Below are 24190 nucleotides of genomic sequence, written 5' to 3' on the forward strand. Positions count from 1 at the left end.
ACAATTTAGTACAAACCACAAACGAATAAGCAATATTATTTCAAGTTTTATAAATGTTTTTAAAAATATTTTTCTTACATAATTTCCAGTAAAAATAAAATAATTTTTTTAAATAATATTTTTTATATCATCGAATATCCCGGGATACCACACCATTCTGCTAACCAACTAACCTAAACTAAATATTTACTCGTATAATTCATAATCAACTTGTCGACATTTTGATTTTTATTTATAAAAATACTCAGTAAGATATTGTGCTTCAGAATATAAATTAAAAAATGTCTGTTGTCATTCAAATAAGTAATAACTTGAAAAAAAATTAGAAAAATAAAAAATATTATTTTATTTTGACTGTAAATAATGAAAGAAAAATATTTTAATAAAACGTTCAAAGGTTTTGAAATAATATGTGTTTTAAAATGTCACCTTTTTATATAATATGTTTTTGCAATAATTTTTATTAAATTAATAATTACTATTAATTTATAATTATATAATATTAATATTATATTTTGAATATTTTAAAATTATGATAATTAATACATTATATTTAATTGCATTATATTATAGTTTTTATTATGTACCTATTTTTAATCAGTAATTACTAATTGCTATCAATTGATTTAAAGTATTAATAATAATATAATAAAATTAATTAAAAGTGTAACATTTGTATTCAATACACATATCTCAATCTTTGTAAAATTTTCTGCACAGCATTGTTTTAAATATCACAAAGTCACTCTGTACTTATGTCTTATTTGATAATTTTATTTTATTCAATCTTGTGTATTGAATACTGCACTATTACGCCATGTAAAAGCTTATAAAAATGTATAATAATAATACATGAACTTTAACAACTAATGCTTACAAAACGGCCTTTACTTAAATATTAATAAATTGCTAACCATAACATTTTCTAAGAAACCCACAAACTTGGTTTTTAATTATAACTTAAATGTTATTACTCTCATTCGTGCCTTTATATGTATAATAGGTCTTATGCCTAGGGTCATTCTATAAATGTGTGCTACGCGAGAGCCCGAGAGGGTTACCATGTCGTCATAAGCCACCTGAAGGTTAGTTTTGGTTTAAATTTTAAACCAGTTAGGTACAAAAAAAAGTATCCATCTAAATAATATACTACTATCCACAATTTTCACAAGCTACGCAAAAACGTCGAAACTAATTTTGCAATAAGATTAAAAAAAAAAATTATAAAACAACAAACGATTAAATAACTTAACACAAAAACGTTTATTCGTATAAAACAAAATTTTAAGTACATCGAATGTAAACTGTATAAACTAATATATATTATTGAATCAGGTACAAAATATATATAACATTCTACGCGGTATATTTACTAGGCGCACCAGCAAACCAAACGACGAAAAAACCTTTTCGTACGTTTCCACAACGATCTGCGTTTATCGTTCTTAACGACTTCTGGTGCCGCGTCGTAAGAATAATCTTCGGCCGAAATTTCTATTCCTCTTTCGCCAGACGTCTCGCCTATCTTAATATTCGGCAAGGAAACGCATCGTCTCACCGGCGGACCAATCTCTACGAAGGCGCTCACCGCCGGATCGTCGCCGGAATGTTGCCGCAACGACGACGCGGGAACCGGCGATTCGGCTTTTGGGGCGGGCGCCATCACGGCGGCGTTCACGATGGCGATCATTCGCCTCATCTGCGGCCCCGCGTAATTGGGCAGCAGAATCGGCGACGGTCGATACTCGTCGAGTGACGCGTCTACGGGATTCTGCCGCGGTACATCGCCATCGCCGCCGGAAGTCATTATTTTGATATTGGGCATCGATCTGAAAAACGGTTTGGTCGTCTTTAAACCCGATAATTCCGAAATCTGCTCGGTGGTCCGCGCGTTTGTCGATTTTTTCACGATAGGAATAACCGTCGAACACGGTTTGATTCCACAATCGATCTTAACGTCATTGTTTTCTTGCATCGTGATTCGCTGCGAATACGCGTATAATATACGAAAAAAGAGAAGCGAGGTGACTGCCGTTTTTTACAATTATTCGATATGTGCTTTAAGAAATAACACTGAAAATAAACTGTAGTCTGAGATAGATATTATATTACGACAAATATTTTATATTTCAACAGTATATAATGGTTGGCAATAGCAATAACAACATATTATTATCAATTATTTATTATCAGCCAGAGATTCGGACAAACAGATTACTTCAAATACATACAAAATACAAGAAAAAAATATAATAATACAATAAGGAATAATTATTATAGAATTTTAAAATTAAGTCTTACCTTAATTGCAGTAATTTTTTATTCAAAATATATACCAGGGGTGGCCAACATAACTATGTACGCGAGCCACATATTAGATTAATGCAATTATATCAATAGCCAAATTATCTAATCTGTACTTTTATACCAAACAATTAATAACCATAGCTAAAATCCGATAAACATATCAAATTACGAAATATAGAATTATAAAATAATAACAATAATAAAACATTTTTTTTTTTTTTTTGTAAATGCATGCAAAAAAAATTAAAATTTTGATTTTTGTAAATAAGACCGCGAGCCACATACGTCGATGAAAAGGAAGGTTCATAGACTATAGAGGTTGCCTAATACCGAAAATCTGAAAAAACGGGAGTGGGAAAAATCGGACCGTGACGTCATCTGTAAGAGACTCTACAATTGTTTACATGGTTTACACGTGCGTTTTTGCGAAGTTTATAATTTGTTGTCTGTTTTTTGTTTTTTTTCTCATTCGTTTTTGCGACTTTTGTTATTTATTAATTAAATTTACCATTATTTGCGTCATATACCATGTCTACAAACCCCAAAAATTGTATAATAATATATTAAAATATGAAATTAAATGTATCTAATGAACTATCTTGCAAAATATATATAATACATAAATGTTAATGTTAACAAACTAGTTTAAAATATTTAGGGGTATACTACATATGCTCTCAATCTCAATTTTTTTCATATTATATTGACACGCGCTTTACCGGCTTTACTCCTATGGACCATAAGAAAAATATTCTTATTGTATTAAATGTTTATATTTGATGATATAGTTTACACTCAAAAAAATTAATGAGAATACCACTGAAAATATTTATTATACTATATGTATATTAAAACATTAAATGTTTAGAAGCACCTATAAAACAATATATTGTATTGTACAGTACAATTATTTATTATATATTAGAATATATTGCTAATAAATAATAATATTATTGATTCTGTTGATTCTGACTATGATTATGATTTGGAATATATTTCTCATTTATAAAAAACTGAAAACTTTAAAGTTAGTTTATATTAGTATGAGGATTGATAATACAATGAATTTAAAGTATCATATTTTAATATTGGGTTTAAAGTTTTTGTAGTTTTATACATTTAGTAATAATTACAACTGTTTATTATTAGTCAACACTTAATTTGTAAATTGTATTGAGTATAATATTATGAATAATATTCTTTGAATATATACTTAGTACTATAGGTTTCTACTTTCTTAAACAGAAAATATTTTAATATTTGATTAAAAATTATAAGTACACTAATAACCAGGGCTCGTGACTTAAAGCATTTGCTTATTTTTATGGATTGACTTAAAATGTAGCAGAATGCTATGAAAGTGTATGTCATGTTAAAACACGTTCAACTATGAAATTTGAAAGTGCTTTTTTTTAGTTTTTTCAACGATTTTTTTAAAAATATGCTTATTCCCAGTTTTTTTTTACGATTTTTGCTTTTTTGACCAGTTTTTCTACTTTTTATGGTTTTTTCAGAAAATCTATAAGCAATAAGGCAAAATGCCTCTAATGTGATATTTGATCTTTTTATAATATAAATATTTATTTTTGATTTTTTAATTATAAACTTTTCCTAATCATTTTGTTACAATATTTTTTGTAGTCTTTATTATATTATTTTTAGCACAGTAACAAATTATGTCTAGTTTCTACTTTATCGTGTAAAAAGAAAATTCTTTATTTATTAAATATTTTTAATCAAATTTATCTTTTTTAAATGATTATTTGTGTACTTATAATGATGTTTTTAAGTGATTTTTTAAGCGCTTATTTTAAAGATTTTAAGTGCTATAAGTCCCGAGCCCTGCTAATAACATAATAATAAACATATGTCAAACACAAATTCACATTAATTAGCAAACAAAGATGGCAGTAAGTATGTATATTAAGCTTTGTATTTACATACGAAACTATCGTCGCCCGCGAAACTCCCCTACGGATGACGTCATGCGTAATAAGACGCTGCTAGGGAATTGCTTTATTTACATGATTTTGAGGCAACCGTTATAATTTATAAACCTTGGATAAAGAGAGCCGCAATTTGGCCACCTACACAAATAGTGAAGTAAATCTGTTATAATAGTTAAAAACAAGGCTGTTTATTTTTTTTTTCTAATCAGTATAATAAGTGGCTTAGATTTAATAATAATTATGACGATTTTGATTATTTTCTATGTTAGCGGCTTTGAGTGCATCAAATTTAACACACGATATTGTATAATAACACTAAAAAGTAAAAATATCATCAGACACATTAAATATAATAATATACCAATATAAAAGTTAAATGTTCCACAGTATTAATAACGGTTACGTACCTACTATAAAAACAATGAAAATCGATATTCATAGTTTAAGTGCCTATGTAATTTCGTCCAAATTTAAACTTAAAATAAAATTTTGCTTAGGATAGGTATATTATTTATATTTTTTAGTATTAATATGAACTTCTCATGAACAGCAGAACAACTAATAATTGTTTAGCGTTTAAAAGAAAAATATATTTCTAGTACAAAATTCAACAATAACTAACAGGTTATAATAATTAATAAGATTCAAATAATGTTCATCGGATAGGTTGTGTCGTTTGCTTAGAACCGTTTCTCAGTCGCACACAACGACCGCGACACCTACGTGGAACGAACAAACTAGCTACTGCTTCACGTATCTGTGTAAGTCTAATTAAACTTGAATTTTATAAACCAATATAAAATATTATCACATACATTCTAACTACATATTGTTTTTATTCAGATAAAAAGGAAAAAGCAAACATGATTACTATAAACACATATATGAGTATAACGTTATTTCTTATTTTATATACGAAAAAAATAATATTGTTGCATTATTATATATCATTGTGGTGGTTTTTTTCAGTTGCATATTATCCTTATAAAGCATTTAACTACACTCATAATTCATAATGAATAATTTATTGTTTTAATTTCATTTCATTTTAACTTAAATATCACTTTTTTAAATAAAAATAAATGTTTCCTAGTATTTTGTAATACACAATAATATTCTAATATTATTATGTCTATGAATTTAAATAATAAAATTGTCATAACACGGCGCATTCAATAGGCAATCCAGGTACTCTACATCTCCGCTGTATGGTGCGCTACAGTTTTTCTGCAGTTACTTTATTATTATTATTATTATTATTATTATAACTAATAAGTATAACATAATTACTAACAGGAAGTTACTTGGTATGTCTATATTTTTATAACAATTAACAACTGAATATATTCTAAAATTATATTAGTTATATTTCCTGGATCCCGGTATACAATTATTATTAATTTAAATAATGAGTCTATTAATTACAATATTAATATAATATTTATTTAGAACTTTTTGTGGTTATTAGTTGACAACAATATTTACGAAAATAATATAAAAAATAAAATTACTCACAATTTATTATGTGTAATCATTTTGAAGTTGTAAATTCATAAAATATTTAATATTTATAGAAAACACCATTTCCGTTTGATACTGAGGATCTCCAAAGTCATTTAATACGCTTTAACCGTTTTGTGCTTACAAAACCGTCTTTCCATGAATATTAATAAATTACTAATATATTACTTTTTCTAAGAAACCCACAAACTTGGTTTTTAATTATAATTTAAATGTTATTACTCTCACTCGTGCCGCCTTAATATGTATTATATTTAGTGCTGGATTTGGAAAAAAACTAGAAGGGGGGCTCAGTGGATGTTGGATGAATGAGCGTTCCGCACAAAATTCAATATCACGTTACTGTGCGTACTGCGAAACAAAGGCCCCCCCACATCGCCTTCAGCCACCCAAAATCCCCAAAAATCATTAAATTTATTATATAAAAATATTTTAAAACAAAGAAACACTTATTTATTTATTACACATCATCCAATGACATTATAATTTAAATTACGATTTATAAAGATACATAACATGTAATAAATAAATCATCAATACACCTACACAAAACTTATCATGTTTTATACACACACACACACACACACACACACACCAGTACACACCCATGTACATGAATACAGTATTGTGCGACACAAACGTCGTCGGGAAACGCTTTTATGGTATACAGCACAACCCGCGGTTGAAGATATAAGTATGACGTAAAAGCTTAGCTACCGAGAACAACAAAAATAATATAAACATGTAATGCAGTTTATTGAATAAAATAAAAAACAGTATTGTACATCGACAAATGGGCTTCGGGTCAAACGTATAATTGTATAGGTGTACATTTAAACAGTAACAATAGAATAAATATCACGTACGTCGATCGGCGTCCGCGACCCTATGTGCGAAAATAAGAAGAATGAAGAAAAACGTCCGGCGGGACTGTCGTCGGTGGTCGTACTCGTTACCGCGATCGCCACCGCTATGAACGCAAACGGCGAATAAATCGTATATATACGCACGGCTTTCAAAAGACGTAAATTACGCGAATACGAAAAGAACGGGTTGAAAAAAACTCTGGAAGAGTCTTAAAATCCCGTGAAAAGTTTGTACACAATAAATAATTGTTTATTGTCCGAGAAGGGGGATTTTTCCGTTCGGTGTGGCCGGGGGGGGGGGTGCACGGATAGGGTTCTAGACTCTTCTTTTCATTTTTATTATTCTTATTCCTAATATTATTATTAATATTGCTATTTTTATTGTTATTATAATTATTTTATTCTTATAATAACTTTTATTTAAATTGCGCGTTTATCGGCGATCGCACTATTGGGGTTTCGACGGTTTCTTGTTATCCATCACAAAACACGATACCGGTCCTGTGTAATCACTAATGAATCGAGTATAAAAGGTCCGGCGAAACGACCAGCATTGACATTCACTGTCTGTCCTCCGTCGTAGCAAGATCCACCCCGGGCAGACTTGTGCGATTAGGGAAGGCATCTGGTATCTATATTTTTTTATCCTTAACATATTATGTTGCCTGCACATTACATTGCTTGTACTCGTATTATTAAATAGAGATTTTATTCAAATCTATTCGCAGCTCTAACATTTCCTTAGCTCAAGCTCTGGTATGCACAAATAAAATTCGACCTTGGCAATGTTCCGTGTCCTGAAATATAAGTCTGACACCGTTCGGGCAGTGCGTTAGTGGTTGGTTTGTTGCGTTTCGCGAACACTGTTCATCACATCATAGTTTACGTATTTTATTTTTACTGTTCCCGTTATTCGTAAGTGTTCAAGTATGTTTCCCAAACAGAACGTATATTTGTAAAAACTCGTTCCCCGTGCGTTATCGTCATTATTGTCGACATGCGCATAGCTGCGGCGGGTTACGTTCCGCAGAAATGGCAAGTCGCGCGTACGTCGGGTCTAGCGAGCATATGGCACAGTTCCAGTGACTCGTCAGAGTTCTGCGTTACGGGTGTAACGCTCTCGTTTGAGCTGCCCGTCTTGTGTGCCGCTGTAATGGTCTGACAACGCAGTGCGATTCGATTCTGATCCGATTATTCGGTGGCTGTGACGTCGTTGAATGACATACGAATCTGTTCGAAACATTGTACACATTACAAAAACGTAAATTTTTTTTTTTTTTAGTAGTGTTTGTAAAATTGTAACGTATAATAATAGTCTATTATACAAGATCTTTTTTAATAATACATGTATCCACGTTCATTTGATTAAGTTTATTATTTATAAACACCTAATTATGAATATTTTTATTTTTTTTATAGATTTCGTATAAAATATGAGCAATTAACTCAACTGTGGCCAATCGATGTTAAAAGGGAATTAGTGTGAAATTTGTTGAAAAAACACTCATAGGTTTGACATCTTCTTATATATATTATTATAATAAAAATGAAAAATATTAACGTTCACAATAACTAGGATCACAGCGGTCGCATAGAAAAAGGTTTAGGTGTGGTCGCCACAGCCTAATGATTGATTATATTAATTACCTATTTATTATTAACCAATTTTTTTTTCATAGTCGATACAAATATACAAATGTTATGGCAATAGGTTATAGGTATATTTCACATCAGAAAAAACTGATGATTTACAAATTCACTACAGCAAATGTTGCGTTTCCAGCGTTGCGTTTCAAATAAATACAAGGGGTACGCTAAAAAAAAAATAAAAAAAAAAGAAGACTTACTCCGTCCCCCCCCCATTCCACCCTCAATTCAAGCGCTGCTGCAAGGGCGATGAAAAAACTCACCGGCCAAAGTGCAAAAAAACGTGGCCAAGTCCTATAGCTAGGGTCATTCTATAAATGTGTGCTACGCGAGAGCCCGAGAGGGTTACCATGTCGTCATAAGCCACCTGAAGGTTAGTTTTGGTTTAAATTTTAAACCAGTTAGGTACAAAAAAAAGTATCCATCTAAATAATATACTACTATCCACAATTTTCACAAGCTACGCAAAAACGTCGAAACTAATTTTGCAATAAGATTAAAAAAAAAAAATTATAAAACAACAAACGATTAAATAACTTAACACAAAAACGTTTATTCGTATAAAACAAAATTTTAAGTACATCGAATGTAAACTGTATAAACTAATATATATTATTGAATCAGGTACAAAATATATATAACATTCTACGCGGTATATTTACTAGGCGCACCAGCAAACCAAACGACGAAAAAACCTTTTCGTACGTTTCCACAACGATCTGCGTTTATCGTTCTTAACGACTTCTGGTGCCGCGTCGTAAGAATAATCTTCGGCCGAAATTTCTATTCCTCTTTCGCCAGACGTCTCGCCTATCTTAATATTCGGCAAGGAAACGCATCGTCTCACCGGCGGACCAATCTCTACGAAGGCGCTCACCGTCGGATCGTCGCCGGAATGTTGCCGCAACGACGACGCGGGAACCGGCGATTCGGCTTTTGGGGCGGGCGCCATCACGGCGGCGTTCACGATGGCGATCATTCGCCTCATCTGCGGCCCCGCGTAATTGGGCAGCAGAATCGGCGACGGTCGATACTCGTCGAGTGACGCGTCTACGGGATTCTGCCGCGGTACATCGCCATCGCCGCCGGAAGTCATTATTTTGATATTGGGCATCGATCTGAAAAACGGTTTGGTCGTCTTTAAACCCGATAATTCCGAAATCTGCTCGGTGGTCCGCGCGTTTGTCGATTTTTTCACGATAGGAATAACCGTCGAACACGGTTTGATTCCACAATCGATCTTAACGTCATTGTACTGTCTTGCATCGTGATTCGCTGCGAATACGCGTATAATATACGAAAAAAGAGAAGCGAGGTGACTGCCGTTTTTTACAATTATTCGATATGTGCTTTAAGAAATAACACTGAAAATAAACTGTAGTCTGAGATAGATATTATTACGATGAATATTTTATATTTCAACAATATATGGTTGACAATAGCAACATATTATTTTTAATTATTTATTATCAGCCACATTCTGACAGAGTACATCAAATAATACAAAATACAAGGAAAAAAATAATAATATAGAAAAGAAGAATTATTATAGAATTTTAAAATTAAGTCTTACTTTTGCAGTTATTTTTTATTTAATATATATACACAAACAGTGAAGTTTAAATTCGTTATCAAAATAAAAGTTATAAGCAATGCCGTTTATTTTTTTATTATTATTAATCAGTATATTAAGTGGTTTAGATGTAATAATTTTGACGGTTTTGACTATTAGCAGCATTGAGTGCATCAAATTCAACACACGATACAGTATAACATCTAAAAATTTCATCGGACGCAAAAAATATAATAGTGCCAGCATAAAAGTTAAATGTTCCACAATATTAATAATGATTAGGTATGTAGCTACTATAAAAACAATGAAAATCGTTACTCATAGTTTAAGTAGGTAATGTCGTCCAAATTTAAACTTAAAATAAAATTGTGTTTAGAATATATTATTTAGATTTTTAGTTTTAATATGAACTGCACATGAACAACTAATACAAATTATAATTATATATTTTCGAATTATGAAAAATGTTCTTCTAATTTATGAATATTTACATAAACAATTTACAGTTTTTTGTTATTTTGAAAAAGTTGCCATAACTTTAACTTCAAATGCTCATGAAAATAAATTATCCCTGTGTATTTTAAATAGTTATTAGTTATAGTTATTTAAGAACAACTTGTATGGGTTTTATTAGGAAAAAAATATTAGGTATAGATGAAAATAAATATTTCTAATTAAAATAACTAAAATTCATAGTTTTTGTTAAAATATCTATTTTTGTCCAAATTTAAATTTTAAATGCCTTGCTACAAAAAAAAAATTATGATTATTCTTATTATGATTGTTCCGTATTAAATGATTATAAAAAACCTTCTATTTAAGTCTTCAAGTATTAGATATAAAAACTGAATATATTTTCATACATTTCATAAACTTTGATGATTTTGTACAATTTTTTTTACTTTGGTAGTAAAATATAGAAACAGCCAAGCAAATAAAAAATAATGAATATAATTTGAATTGATTCAAAATAAACATTAAATACAATATGGAAGATTATCCATTCCAATAGTCTATAAAGTCAAAACTTTTGTATTATAAAATGCTACATCATTAAATATTTTAATGTATAAATAAAATAAATAATAATTAAATTAAGAAATCTAGTTCTTTTTTTTTCTAGTTTGTTTAATACTTCTTTTGCTATAATTAAATAATTCTTTTAGCTACCATAAGTGTTAGCTTCCATTTAGCTGTTTCAATAACAAATACACTTTAACACATTTTCAACAATCCCGCAAGTGTTTCTTTTTTAAAAAGATAATTAATGATAGATGTATATTGTGTACTATGTATACGCAATAAATTAAACCAGTAGCGGCCATAATGATAATGATGTAATTTCTCATAACTTAATAACAATGATAATATCCTATAACATTTTAAACATACTCACAGTGGAAGCATAGCCCTTTTAGTTGAGCCTACATACATATTATATAGTATTGTCTCTATAAATAATAAGATAAGCTATATTAAATTATAATCAATTAGTCATTGACCATTTCAAACCAAATAAACATTACTTTGACACAAATAAAGAAAAATACAATTATAATGGCATTCAGTACTAACAAAATTGTTAAAATTCAATAGCTCGATAGATCATATCACAAAATATTACATTATAGTGCATACTTCATAATGTAAGCAAATACAAAAAATAATAAAGAAAAAGCCAATGGGGGAAATCGGCCCCCACCCCCTCCTTGTATACACTATACACCACTGCTTGACTCGTATGCTCATTTCATTGAGTTAATATTTATAATTATATATAATCTATTTATAATAGTTAAAATTATAGTGGTTTTTTTTTTAGGTATTATATATAATACCTTGTCCAATAACTTTGTATATTATCACCACTATAAACAATAAAAAATTTATAGTTATTAAAATGTGTTTTTAACTGGTCTTATATAATAATAAAACAATACTCATCTATCTACCAAATAGTATTAATTTAAAAATCTTAAGACCAACAATTATATTAATATTATGAAGTAAAAATCTGAAGTAATTTAAATCCTTGAAATTAAATAAGTCTCAATGCATAAAAATGTATTAAAAAGAATAAATACCATATATCTTCTTATAAAATATAATTTTAATTACATTTAGGTTGTATTAGTATTCCACATAAATAAAAATGTATTTTGCCAACAAAATACAAAAAAGTTGTGGAAAATGAAAATGTATATAAAATTAATATTTGTGATTGGATCTTAATACATTATATTATAATTGAAAATGTTAAGCATCAACTTCCATGACAGTTTCTTCTGCAATTTGGAATTTTATTTCACTTTTGCATAATACCTTGGTCAAACCAGCTGGATAGACATATTTAGCACTAAAAAATAAATATTTTTTACATAGCCTTAACTTATAAGACAACTAAATATCAGCAAATTATATAGTATACCTAAGTCTCAATAACTAAAAAACTTTTTAACTGAATTTTTTTTTCTCTTTAAATTTTTATAATTTATACTTGAATTTAGCAGTGTATAATTCAAAAATACATGATTCAAATTTATATTTTTTCACCTAGAAATTTAAGTTATTGAGTCTTGACTACTGTAAATAAAAAAACATACGTAGCTGGTTTCTTATTGGGTGTTAGATAGTTTCTAAGCATACGGGTACCATCTTTTTTGATGACACAAAGGTCTACATTACTTCCAGAACCAAGATCATTAAATACACCACCCAAAATAGCATCACATGCCAGTTTCATTCCTTCTTCTTCCTAAAAATGAAATAATCAAGCAAATAATTTCAAGGTTTTAGGTTTAAGTTGACAATTTAAAATACAAAATTATTATTACTGTTAGATTTTCATTCCAGCGACTTTCAAGTTCTGAAATGGCTGCCATACTTCCTGACCCCATAGATATGTAAGGCAATTTATCAATTGAACCATGAGGATAAATTGAGTATAAATGTGCACCACTATTATCAATGCCACCTAAAATCAAAGCGGCTGAAACATATCCCTAAAATCAAATAAAAATAAATAAAAATAAAGATAAATAAACAACGTATGATGCAATATAAACTTAATTACCATGTATTTGAAAAGATACTGACGAAGTGACCTAGCAGCAAATGCAACAGGAACCATTTCATCTGGAAACTTGAATGCTTGTAAGGAAACATTCGCAGATACCATGCGAGTAACTTGCATAGTGTCTGCTGCTGTACCGGCACCACAGCAACTTATCAGTAAAATAATTCAAATTTATTAATTTTCAAACATTGTTTATTTTCAAATTAACATACTGCATGTATTTTCCAATATAATGGATTTTTTCACAATTTTTTTCCATAACTATTGTATCAGATGTAGCGCGAGTATCGGCAGCCAAAATAACACAATCACGAGTAGTAACTCCTACAATTGTAGTACCAGTTTTTCGGAAACTCGGCATTTTGAGACCCATTTTTTCAATTTTTGCATTTCTAAAAAAAAAAAATAAAAATTAGAATAAATTGTATTGGTAATATATCAATTGTTGATAAAATTTACAACCTCATGTACAACTTAGTATGAAAATACCAAAACTGTGTGCTAAATTGAATAATATTCTAAAATATGATTCAGGTACAATTCATATATTTTTACAAGAAGCAATAAACAAAAAAATAAGGTGATCCACTCAACTGCACACAAATAACTAAACAAATTAAAAATAAATTAAACTCTTGTCAATCTTTCTTTAACAATAAACATAACATATTTACGATCATTTTTAGTAATGGATAGGTATTTACATTTTATAAAAAAATAGGTTACTTATTTTTAGTTTTCTTACAATTCAAATTTATGAAGTCAACAAATATTAAAACACATTGCCTTTTCAAAATTTTTAAATCTAAATATGTTTAAATACAATCAAAACATAATATCGAACATTCTATAATTTAAATGCTGATTCGCTATCACTGAGGTAATATGGGTTACCTACTCAATATATTTTACATTGTTTGATCATTTAAAATTGGCATTACGACTAAATAGCATGATTATGCAGATAATAAAAATGAATATTAATTTTTTATTTAACATGCATTATTGAATTATTATACATGTTAGTGCATAATTATTTTTAATATTAATTCAAGAATTTTTAGTCGAAACAACTCTTAGACATGCATAAAATAGATACCATAACTAAGTGCCGAACTATCTGTAATAGTTTAGTAATAACAATTTATTTAACTGCTTTGTTAATAAGACTTAGTTAGAATTGAGTTTAAACGTTTTAAACATATCACTAAAATTATGATTGCTATCTTAGGAATAGGGATAATATTATAATAATATTATTAATATGATTGTTGTTAAAATGAACGTTATGATTTATATATTAAGTTGAAATAGTTAAATAATAAATAAAATGTATAAACCTTTCAAGATTCCTGAACGAAAATGCTTCGTCGTCGTTGATGGAACTGTAGTTCAAAGCCATCGCGAATAAGAAATAAATCAAAAATCTAAAGAAAATAAATTATTTAAACAATAATAAACCCTCAACAGAGAAAGCGGTATAGCACAATTTCGGTTTTTACTTATCTGCGGCGAACAAATTAATCAAAATAATTATATGAACATAAAGATATTTAGTATTTAAAATATAAAAATGTTTATACTGTACATATACGTAGATACTAGATTGTAAATTCGCTTTATCATTGCCAAAGATATAATACACGCAAACTATACCAGACCTCTTTGATTCTTTATTTTATCATCATTGATAATAAAGTGATTTCAGAAAAGATATATTAAAATTGATAACTTTGTATAATTTAAAAAAAAGAAATTAAAATCTACTAAATTTTTTTATAGTTTACCAGGCACGATATTGGGCCGTATTATTTATTAGTTCAAAAGGTGCGAAAATGTCTGTGTCATTTTTAGCGCCGTCTTTGCGTTTCTCTGTATTTGATCCTACTAAGTTGAAGACCATACATTCGGTTTTTTTTAATGTGGTGAGGCACAAGTGGAATTTCACACATATGGAGTTACCTAGTCCGAAATCTAGAAATTTTAGACGGGAAATCGAATGGCCCGAAAAGTACACCGTGAAACCATTGAATAATAAACACTTGGCAGGCCGAGATCCTATCTCTGGTATTTATAACAATATTAGAACAACAAAAATATTAATTATTGCAAGATTTTTAATTTTTAATTTTCAGGCCGAGTCGTTGTCAAGGGCTTGGGTGGTGGTATCAAACAGAAATATCATTGGGTAGATTTAAAACGTTTTGGACCCACTGGTGAACATGATGCTCCTCGGATTGACCGTGTCTTAGAGATAATGGACTGTGGCTGTCGAACAGCTAAAGTGGCTTTGGTTGGTTGTGGCACAAATTTAAAGTACATTATTGCAACTGTCAATATGAAACCTGGAGATATGTTGGTCACATCTAGTTACATTCCTCGCATTCCAGGTACATAGAAATTCATTATCTTATGGTATTTTATAAATGAAGATTATATACTACTAAAAATATTTAACACTGAAATACCTACTTGTAGTTAATCCAAATGAAGGAGATGCATATCCACTCGGTGCATTATCTAAGGGAACAAAAGTACACTGTATTGAAAAAATGCCAGGTGAAGGTGCTCATTATGTAATGACTGCTGGATCAACAGCTACTATATTGAGACAAGTTGATGACAGAGTTATTATTCAATTGCCATCAAAATTACAAGTGTCACTTTCCAAACATTGTATGGCATCGATTGGTAAGTCTTCAATTGTTATAAAACTTATATTAATATTCAATTTATTGTTTTGTCATAATTGTTGGCTATAAGTTATAGAATAACTCTTTACTTATAATGTTTATAAACTTCCTGATACTAAGGAAATGTTCAAGTATTTAACGGAGATAACATTTAAAAGGAATCTAATTGTTCAAATTTCAATAATCTTAAAAGATTTTACATGTATAATTAATAATTTGTTTTCAGGGCAAATATCAAATGCAAATCACTTTAAGGAACACATTGGCAGTCCAAATCGTAACCGCGAATTGGGTAATCGTCCTCGGTCTGGATTGTGGCAAAGAAAAACTGGTCGCTTTGGCCGTAAAATTAGACCACCACCACCATTAAAAATTGTAACTGAACTTGCTCCAAAAAAATTAGAAAAGGTTACATTAGAACTAAGTGCTTTGTTTTGAAATGTATGTACTTAGGATATTGATCATTAACTGTTATACTAAACATATTGTATAAAATAAAATAAATAAACTAATATAATATTTTAATTTTATTAATGACTAATATACAAAAAGAAAAATTGATAATGATATAACATTACTATAGAATTAAGAATTAGTCTGTGTTTTTTTTACAACATGTGGTAAATCAAATTTTCCTCTAACGCACGTTATTTTTACACCAGGCAAATCTTTACACCGCCCGTTACGTACTAATACAACATTGTGTTCTTGAAGATTGTGTCCTTCACCAGGTATATAAGCAATCATTTCCTTGCCATTGCTTAATCGCACCAAGACACACTTTCGATTGGCCGAATTTGGTTTCTTTGGTTTTCTAATTAGAGTTTTCAGTATAACACCTTTTAAAAATGGATTGTCTCCCAACGGATTCCGTTTGAACATTGGTTTTTTATGAGGGCCTGTCTTGTGCATTTGATAAAGTGATGCCATACATCTAGTTGACTCTCCCACTAGTAGTATGAAAACAAATTCTGACATTAATTCAAAACTTAATAATTATTGGTTTATGATAACACTTACATGATTTATTAAGTACTAAATTTTTCATCCCTTGTAATAGAACATTCATTTTGGAATATTTTCGTTTAATTCGGTTTGAAACTATACTTTTCTCTTCTATAATATTTATTCTATAGTTTAACTTTCACTGAGCTATTGAAGTACTATATCTGATTGCAAAATGTAATTTTGCAAATTGTATAATTCCAATATCTAATGTATAAATGTTTTGAGGTTTAACATTACTGGGTAATTAGTACTAATATTACTCTGAAAGTAATTTATTTATCACTCAATAATTTTTCTATCACCGGATTGATAATAATTTTATATTTTGATAACAAACCAGTGCTACCAGATGAAGCGACTATCGTTACAAATGTAAACATTTTATCTATGATAAATATTTATGTATGTGTCGTAGGCTATATGGGAAATTAGTTTTTTTGGAATAAGACTAAGTTCTTTGCAATGGGATAGCTTGTTTGCGAACATCTTATTACCTATTTTTCCAGACGGCCTGCTGTTTTTCAGACTCATTGCATACAGACTAACAGCAGTTAGGCCTTTTAAGAACTATAAACATTTTATGGTAAAAATCATTTTAATTATTTTATTTTAAGGGTTATTGATAATAACATAGTACAATATATGTAACATGTAACATTATTATTATTACTGTGTAATATTTGATTTGGAATTTGGAGGCAAAGGCAATAATCAAAAACTTTCCTCTTTAGTATTCAACATTTTTAACAATCGGAAACATGCAATAGAAGTATTTAATGAACATTCTAAAAAAGATTTTCATAAAACTAACGTTTAACGAGGTGATAATTTTATAGCTATCTAATCAAAAAGTCAGCAAACTATTGCACAAAAATTAGATTCAGCGCGTGCTGTACAAATAAGTTTAAATTGAAAAAGATTAATACCGATAATTGAAACTATAATTTTATGTGGCCGGCAAGAAATAGCTTTTCGTGGTACTAATGATTCCGGACCACTTTCATTAGAAAATGTCGAACTCAAACACATGTGATATAAGTGAAGCAGTGACATTAGTCGAAACTGTTTTGAATGCAGTTGAAGACATGCGAATCAATATAAACCAAACATTTAAAGAAATATTTCAAAAAGCAAAAAATATGTTAAAGTTGATAGACGGAGAGGATCAGATACAAATGCCAAGACTAGTTGGACGTCAAAAAAATAGAACTAACGTTAATGTTAATTCTCCAGAAGAATATTTCCGTATAGCTATTGCTATTCTTTTATATGACGATTTTATTCAACAACTAAAAGATAAATTTTCAAAACACAAAACAGTTTTGTCTTCTTTATATTTATTAATACCAAAAATGTGTCATAAAGCTGCAACATCAGCTACAGATTTTAATTTATATTCTGACTATATATAGATATTGATTTATTGCCCATAGAAATTAAACTATGGAATAGGAAATGGATCTCACATTCTCAAAACGATCGTCCTAGTACAGCCGTTGAAACATTAAGCAATTGTAATCCTGATTTATTTCCGTGTATATACTTTTTATTAAAAGTTTTAGCTACACTATCGGTTTTAACTGCAACGTCCGAGAAAACGTTATCAACGCTGAAACGGATGAAAACATTTTTGCGAAACGCTATTGGACAAAACCATTTAAATAGCCTAGCATTATTAAGTGTTGATAGAAATATTAAAGTAGATCCAGAAGATGTCCTAAATAAATTTGCTCTTCAAAAAGATAAAGTTATTTTACTTATATAAAATAGTCAACATATTGCATACATATAGACTATAAATTAATAATCATTTTATAAATTTAATATTGAAAAAATTATATTTTACATTTTATAATTTTTTATTTGTACTTTTAAATAATGTGAATAATTTTATATGTATATATATATGATATTTGTGTAATATTATATGGTATGTATCATTTTGTTATCGCTTATCGATAGTGGTATACATCGCGCCGACCCAGGTGAATTTATATTTATTATTACGTGTCAGTCAGTGCCGTTGCGAAGTTGTATCGTGAACTACCATGTCTTATTACGATTCAATAAATAGATCATGTTAACTACGTTTGAGTGCTTATTATCCTACACGAATATTACAATATATATAATTAACTATAATATAAATTTAATATTATAATGATGACTTAAGTTTTTAATAATGATAATAATCAAATTTTATATTTTTAACATAAAAATGACAAGTGTTTAGTATATATATTTAAAAAACGTTGGACCCCTCCCCCCGAAATTTTTATCCAGTAACGGCCTTGTTCTTAATTATTGTTTAGAATTAAAAGGTTGCAACTGACATTTCTTGGTTTGTTCCTTATTATTCATATTTGTATGAGTTAGAAGCTTTTCAATCTGAGTATCTCATTAAATAATCAACGAATGGATACGATTTCAAGACTGATTTATACAAGAATAAAATATTAAATAATATATACAAAAACACAATTTTTCAAAAAAATTGATTTAGAACCTTTTCATTCTGAGTTCTGAGACGGCGTATTATCACTTTCATAAGATGTATATTTATTATACAGTTCACGAAGCCATTTAATGTGGTATTTAACGTTTGTAAAAACTGCTATTGAATTATTTGTACTTGGATCCTTGACACTCACAATTCCGGTTAAATAATAAAAATCAGAATATAAAAAAGTCAATCCTGCACCACTGTCACCTTCACGAACTCCTTGTCCTGAAATTAAAGATATTTTATTTTAACGACAGCAATTAATCATACAACTGTTCTATAATTTCAAATATTAATAATTTATATATTTATTTTTATTACTTGATGTAGACCCGGCACAGAACTTATCTTTAGTAACAAACGTTTCAAATCCGTTTTCATACATTATTCTACAAGAATTTTCATCAATGTATGATAAAGTCGCTTCTAATAAGAAGGGACTTAATATGCCCTTTTCCGTTTTTCCCCAACCCACAATCTGTGAAAGTATTAATAAATTGTATAACGTATAATAATACTCTCGTTTAATGTAATCATGTAAATGTTGCTAATGATTTATTAATATAATTTGGTAATTAAAATCCAACTGTTAAAATTTTGGAAATCAAGCAAATATAAAATAAGAATAATGGTTAGTGGTTTTAAAATTTTAATTATAAGATTCTTTTTAGTATTGCTTTGTATAATTATACGAGGCAATTTATGTATACTACAGAAGAGTATATTCAACTGTTTTCTTTTCATACAAATGGACAGTATTGAATGGTAATATAATACTTAACTGTAATTAAATCATAACTTTGATTTAAAAATATATAACAGACAAACCTTTCCTTTAGCTGCAATCGTTAGATTATAATTACTATTCCAATCAACACAAACTGGCGCAACAGCATTACTAATATTAACTCTGTTTTTTAACACGATAACAGCTATATCATTAAAATAAAATCCATCATTTCCATAATAATGTTCAGCCAGATATATTGTTTCAACCTTTAAAATTGTTTTAATCAATATTTAGTTTTTCATAAATATAATAAAATTTGACTTTTAAATTAGTAACTTACATCCATTATTTGAGTAAATTCATTATCAATAACTGTGTAATCTTTAGTATACTTTCCAACGGCAACTTTATATGAACCGTCGTTTATTGATATTCGTCTAGACAGCAGATCATTTTGCCAAAAACAATGAGCAGCTAAAAAATGATATTTAAATAATTATTATTTTTTCTTAGGCCTTAAAAATATTGTTCAGTTTCTACCAGAAACGACTAAATTTGGACTAATTAATGATCCTGAACATATCAATTTATACTCGGAACTCTCATAATATTTATATATTCCAACATTCCAAGGTGCTGTTCCAATATGTGCTATCTTACCATTATTGATCAATAATTGGTGTCTGACATACGGTCTACCGCAATCTAAAATAATATTTGAATGTAAGTATAGATGACAACATTAATTAATTATCCAATACTTATAAATAAAAATTAAACCAAAGATTATTTGTTCATCTTAAATTTTAACTTTTTTTTTATAGAACAATTTCAGTGGCAGCTATGGAAATTACACGAATATTAATAATATTATTGTACTTACATTATTGCACATTATTATACATTGTTATATATTAAAATACATTAAAAAAAGGTCGGTATATTAAATATAATTATATTTTGTAAGTATTTTAAGTATTTTTGTGAAGAATTTCTTACCTAAATAACACGGATCATAATTGAGGGATTCTGAAACCCGATTTATTTTAACTTTAATAATACATAATAATATAATAATCACTTGGATACAGTAATATTTCATTAAATTAGTAAAATATAAAAAATGTAGCAAAAGTTAATAAATACTGGATGACACATCACACGTCTTTATAACAATCACTAAACATTGAACATTCTTTAAGGTATACTATTGATACGGACAATGGTGAAACTCGAATTGCCTCCCAAATTTAGGTAGGTAACTTTTTTTCATTCAAATTTACTCCGGGTATTTTCTGAGTCATTTCAAGTATACTTTAACGATCTACTCATATTACCTTCTATAGCATACCTAGATTATTAATGAATATATCAATAGTTTGTATACAATAGTTATACATGTAATATATCAATAGTTTGTATACAATAGTTATACATGTAATATCGAGTATTATAAATTATAATATAGATTTTCCAAATGTCCAAAATATTAATACAGTATTTCCCAGAAAGATTAACTTATCGAATACAACTATCTTGTCGATCACTTATTACCAGTTAAAGATCAGTCCATTATTAAACATAAACTTAAGTTTTTGACCGTATAATAAAATGATATATAAATATTTGTTGCACATATGTCAAAAACAAGACGGCAGGAATCAAATTTTAGTGAATCCTGTATAAATTAAACATTTACGTTCATATGATGTAAAAATACAATTACATGGAATGCATTTATATAGTGGATTATTCCACGTTCCATTAGACTGACAATGTAATTCGATTGGAGTTCCTTCTTGTCCATTAAGTAATCTATGCGTTTGCTTACACAATGTTTTTGCTATAGTATCGGGTATAGATGGATTCGAACAATTAGTATAGTTACCATTTAGAGTACATTTAATGTCTAAACCATCTGATAATAGAGACGGACACGTTTCTATAAACATAAATATTTCATCATCAAATATAATAAAATATCGTACATATAATATGTATATTAAAGCATAATAATTTTAATATATAACTTACTGAAACACAAATTCTCAGAATTCAATTTCCATTCTCCATTTTCCTGACAAACCCTAAAACTATTTGGATAAGCCTTATGATATCCAACTTCACAGTTTTCAATAATAATACGATTAGGATTAATTAATGTGCCATGAGATAAAATTGTATCTGAACCTCCATAAGAATACATTACTCCTTCGGCAGTTGGTAAAACACATGCATTTTTGGTAACCTGGAATAGTATAAATTATAAAAAATAAAATTATAAATTTTTCCTAACCTGATTACTTTGAAGCAGAAGTTAACATTTAACATAAGCAAGTAAATTCAATAATAAAAAAATAATAATAATACCTATTAAGAAATAAATATACAGTCATCGTCATAAAACACTAAATAGCTTTTGATATTATTGAATATTTATTTAAACTATCAAGTAGAATCATAATAATAATTGTTATATGAAACAATTAGTTGTAGAAAATAAAAATGTAACATTTATTTAAGTAAAAAATTTATTCAAACGTAAAAAGTGATGGTGAAATTTAACACTTAGGTATTATCTATATTGTATTATGTCATATTATGTTTAATTAAAATTAACGATTATTAAAAATGAATTGTTATGAATCGTTTCACAAAAGTAAAAATCTATTCATATAAATACTGATTTCAATTACACATAGAATAAATGATGTTTATATTATTACCATCTTATTATCACTTTCATAAGATGTATATTTATTATACAGTTCACGAAGCCATTTAATGTGGTGTTTAACATTTGTAAAAACTGCTATTGAATTATTTGTAGTTGGATCCTTGTTACTGACAATTCCGGTTAAATAATAAAAATCAGAATATAAAAACATCAAGCCTGAACCACTGTCACCTTCACGAACTCCTTGTCCTGAAATTAAAGATATTTTATTTTAACGACAACGATTAATCATACGACCATTTTTGAGTGGTAGGTTTAACACTTAGTTAAATGACAAATTATATACACTCCGATTTATTCAGTTTGTTGTTAATTTTATATTTTAATAATAATTGTAAATAAATTGAACAATAAATTATTTTGCATTGACCAAATTGTTCTAATAATATTCTTATATCTTTAATTTATCCAGTTTTTAAGTCCTAAACTCAGATAGTGCCATTTGTGATAATAAAATAATAATTAGGTACTAAAACGTATGGTTTAATAAGTTATATTTTTAATTAAAAATAGTGGTTTATATTTATATACATGATAATATGTAAATAATTGTATTTGTTGAAAAAACATTGAAATATTGGTTTAAGTAATAATAAATATATATTTTATTACCCGATGTAGATCCGGCACAAAATTTATCAAAAGTGACAAACTTTTGAAAGTCATTGGTATACATGCTTCGACAAGAATTATAATCAATGTATGGTAAAGTTGCTTCTAATAAAACCGGACTAGGTATGTCTTTTTCCGTATTTCCCCAACCAACAATCTGTGAAATTTGTAAAATACTTTAATAATAAATATGATTACTCATTTTTAATGTAATTATGTAAATGTTGATAATGCATAATTAGAGTAATTAATTAATTAATATCCAACTGATTAAAGTCGTATTATTCTAAACATTAGAGAAATATGAAATAAAAATAATATTCAAGGGTTTTGTTATTTAAATTATGATATTTTTTTTTGTAGTGTTTTTTTTTTTTATATACAATAAAATACAAGAATTTTACAGTAGTTGCTCATCCTATAAATTGAAAATAGTGATCGGTTGTGTTGTACTAATCTGTAAATAAACTATTATTGTAATATTTATTTTAACAAAAAAACCAACCTTTCCTTGAGTTCCATTTATTACATTATATCTCCCATTCCAATCAACACAAACTGGAGCAACAGCATCACTAATATTAACTCTTTTTGATAACACTATAACAGCTATATCATCAGAATAAAACCGATTATATCCCAAATAGTCTTCTTTCAGATAAATTAATTCCACCTATAAAATTGATTTATTTATAATATAATATTGTACCTATTTTTAGTTTATAAAACTCTACTTTTAAACTAAAAACTTACATCCATTATTTGAGTAAAATCATTGTCAATAACTGTGTAATTTCTATCATATTTCCCAACAGCAATTCTATATAGACCATTGATTATTGATATTCTATTAGATAGCATACCATCTTTCCAAAAACAATGAGCCGCTAAAAATTTTATTTCATTAATTATAGTTGCTTTTTAAATCCGAAATACATCACAGTTGTTACCAGAAACGACTAAAGTTG

At 28.2% G+C, this 24190-nt stretch overlaps 4 protein-coding genes across 7 annotated transcripts in view; 1 reads left to right on the forward strand and 3 right to left on the reverse strand.

Annotated features, from left to right (window-relative positions):
- Positions 1-11995: 11995 nt before the first annotated feature.
- LOC113553639 (proteasome subunit beta type-7-like) lies at positions 11996-14507 on the reverse strand. The gene is made up of 6 exons (XM_026957078.1): positions 14280-14507; positions 13152-13331; positions 12937-13087; positions 12698-12865; positions 12467-12618; positions 11996-12219 (listed from the first exon to the last, which is right to left on the reverse strand). The coding sequence occupies exons 1-6, from the start codon at positions 14339-14341 to the stop codon at positions 12120-12122; spliced, it is 813 nt and encodes a 270-aa protein (XP_026812879.1). The 5' UTR covers positions 14342-14507; the 3' UTR covers positions 11996-12119.
- Positions 14508-14679: 172 nt separating this feature from the next.
- Positions 14680-16157, forward strand: LOC113552244 (39S ribosomal protein L2, mitochondrial). The gene is made up of 4 exons (XM_026955013.1): positions 14680-15006; positions 15075-15329; positions 15418-15630; positions 15859-16157. Exons 1-4 carry the CDS (start codon positions 14775-14777, stop codon positions 16068-16070), a joined length of 912 nt encoding a protein of 303 aa, XP_026810814.1. The 5' UTR covers positions 14680-14774; the 3' UTR covers positions 16071-16157.
- Positions 16133-16915, reverse strand: LOC113552245 (40S ribosomal protein S12, mitochondrial). The gene is made up of 2 exons (XM_026955014.1): positions 16653-16915; positions 16133-16582 (listed from the first exon to the last, which is right to left on the reverse strand). The coding sequence occupies exons 1-2, from the start codon at positions 16699-16701 to the stop codon at positions 16218-16220; spliced, it is 414 nt and encodes a 137-aa protein (XP_026810815.1). The 5' UTR covers positions 16702-16915; the 3' UTR covers positions 16133-16217.
- A 1958-nt stretch (positions 16916-18873) lies between these two features.
- The window catches only part of LOC113555042, a 36129-nt gene continuing 30812 nt past the window's right edge, over positions 18874-24190 (reverse strand). For 3 of the 4 annotated variants that reach the window (XM_026959336.1, XM_026959335.1, XM_026959333.1), the window contains 11 exons: positions 23976-24109; positions 23728-23895; positions 23223-23379; positions 22600-22799; positions 21908-22121; positions 21600-21815; positions 20414-20578; positions 20214-20347; positions 19972-20139; positions 19465-19621; positions 18874-19368 (listed from right to left, as the gene is read on the reverse strand). In XM_026959336.1, the coding sequence (XP_026815137.1) occupies positions 19151-19368; positions 19465-19621; positions 19972-20139; positions 20214-20347; positions 20414-20578; positions 21600-21815; positions 21908-22121; positions 22600-22799; positions 23223-23379; positions 23728-23895; positions 23976-24109 (1931 nt within the window). In that variant the 3' untranslated portion in view covers positions 18874-19150. The remainder of the gene's footprint in view (positions 19369-19464; positions 19622-19971; positions 20140-20213; positions 20348-20413; positions 20579-21599; positions 21816-21907; positions 22122-22599; positions 22800-23222; positions 23380-23727; positions 23896-23975; positions 24110-24190) is intronic. The other variant, XM_026959334.1, reaches the window with a different exon arrangement.

Source organism: Rhopalosiphum maidis, chromosome 2 (genome assembly GCF_003676215.2).
Source record: "Rhopalosiphum maidis isolate BTI-1 chromosome 2, ASM367621v3, whole genome shotgun sequence".
Classification (NCBI taxonomy): domain Eukaryota; kingdom Metazoa; phylum Arthropoda; class Insecta; order Hemiptera; family Aphididae; genus Rhopalosiphum; species Rhopalosiphum maidis.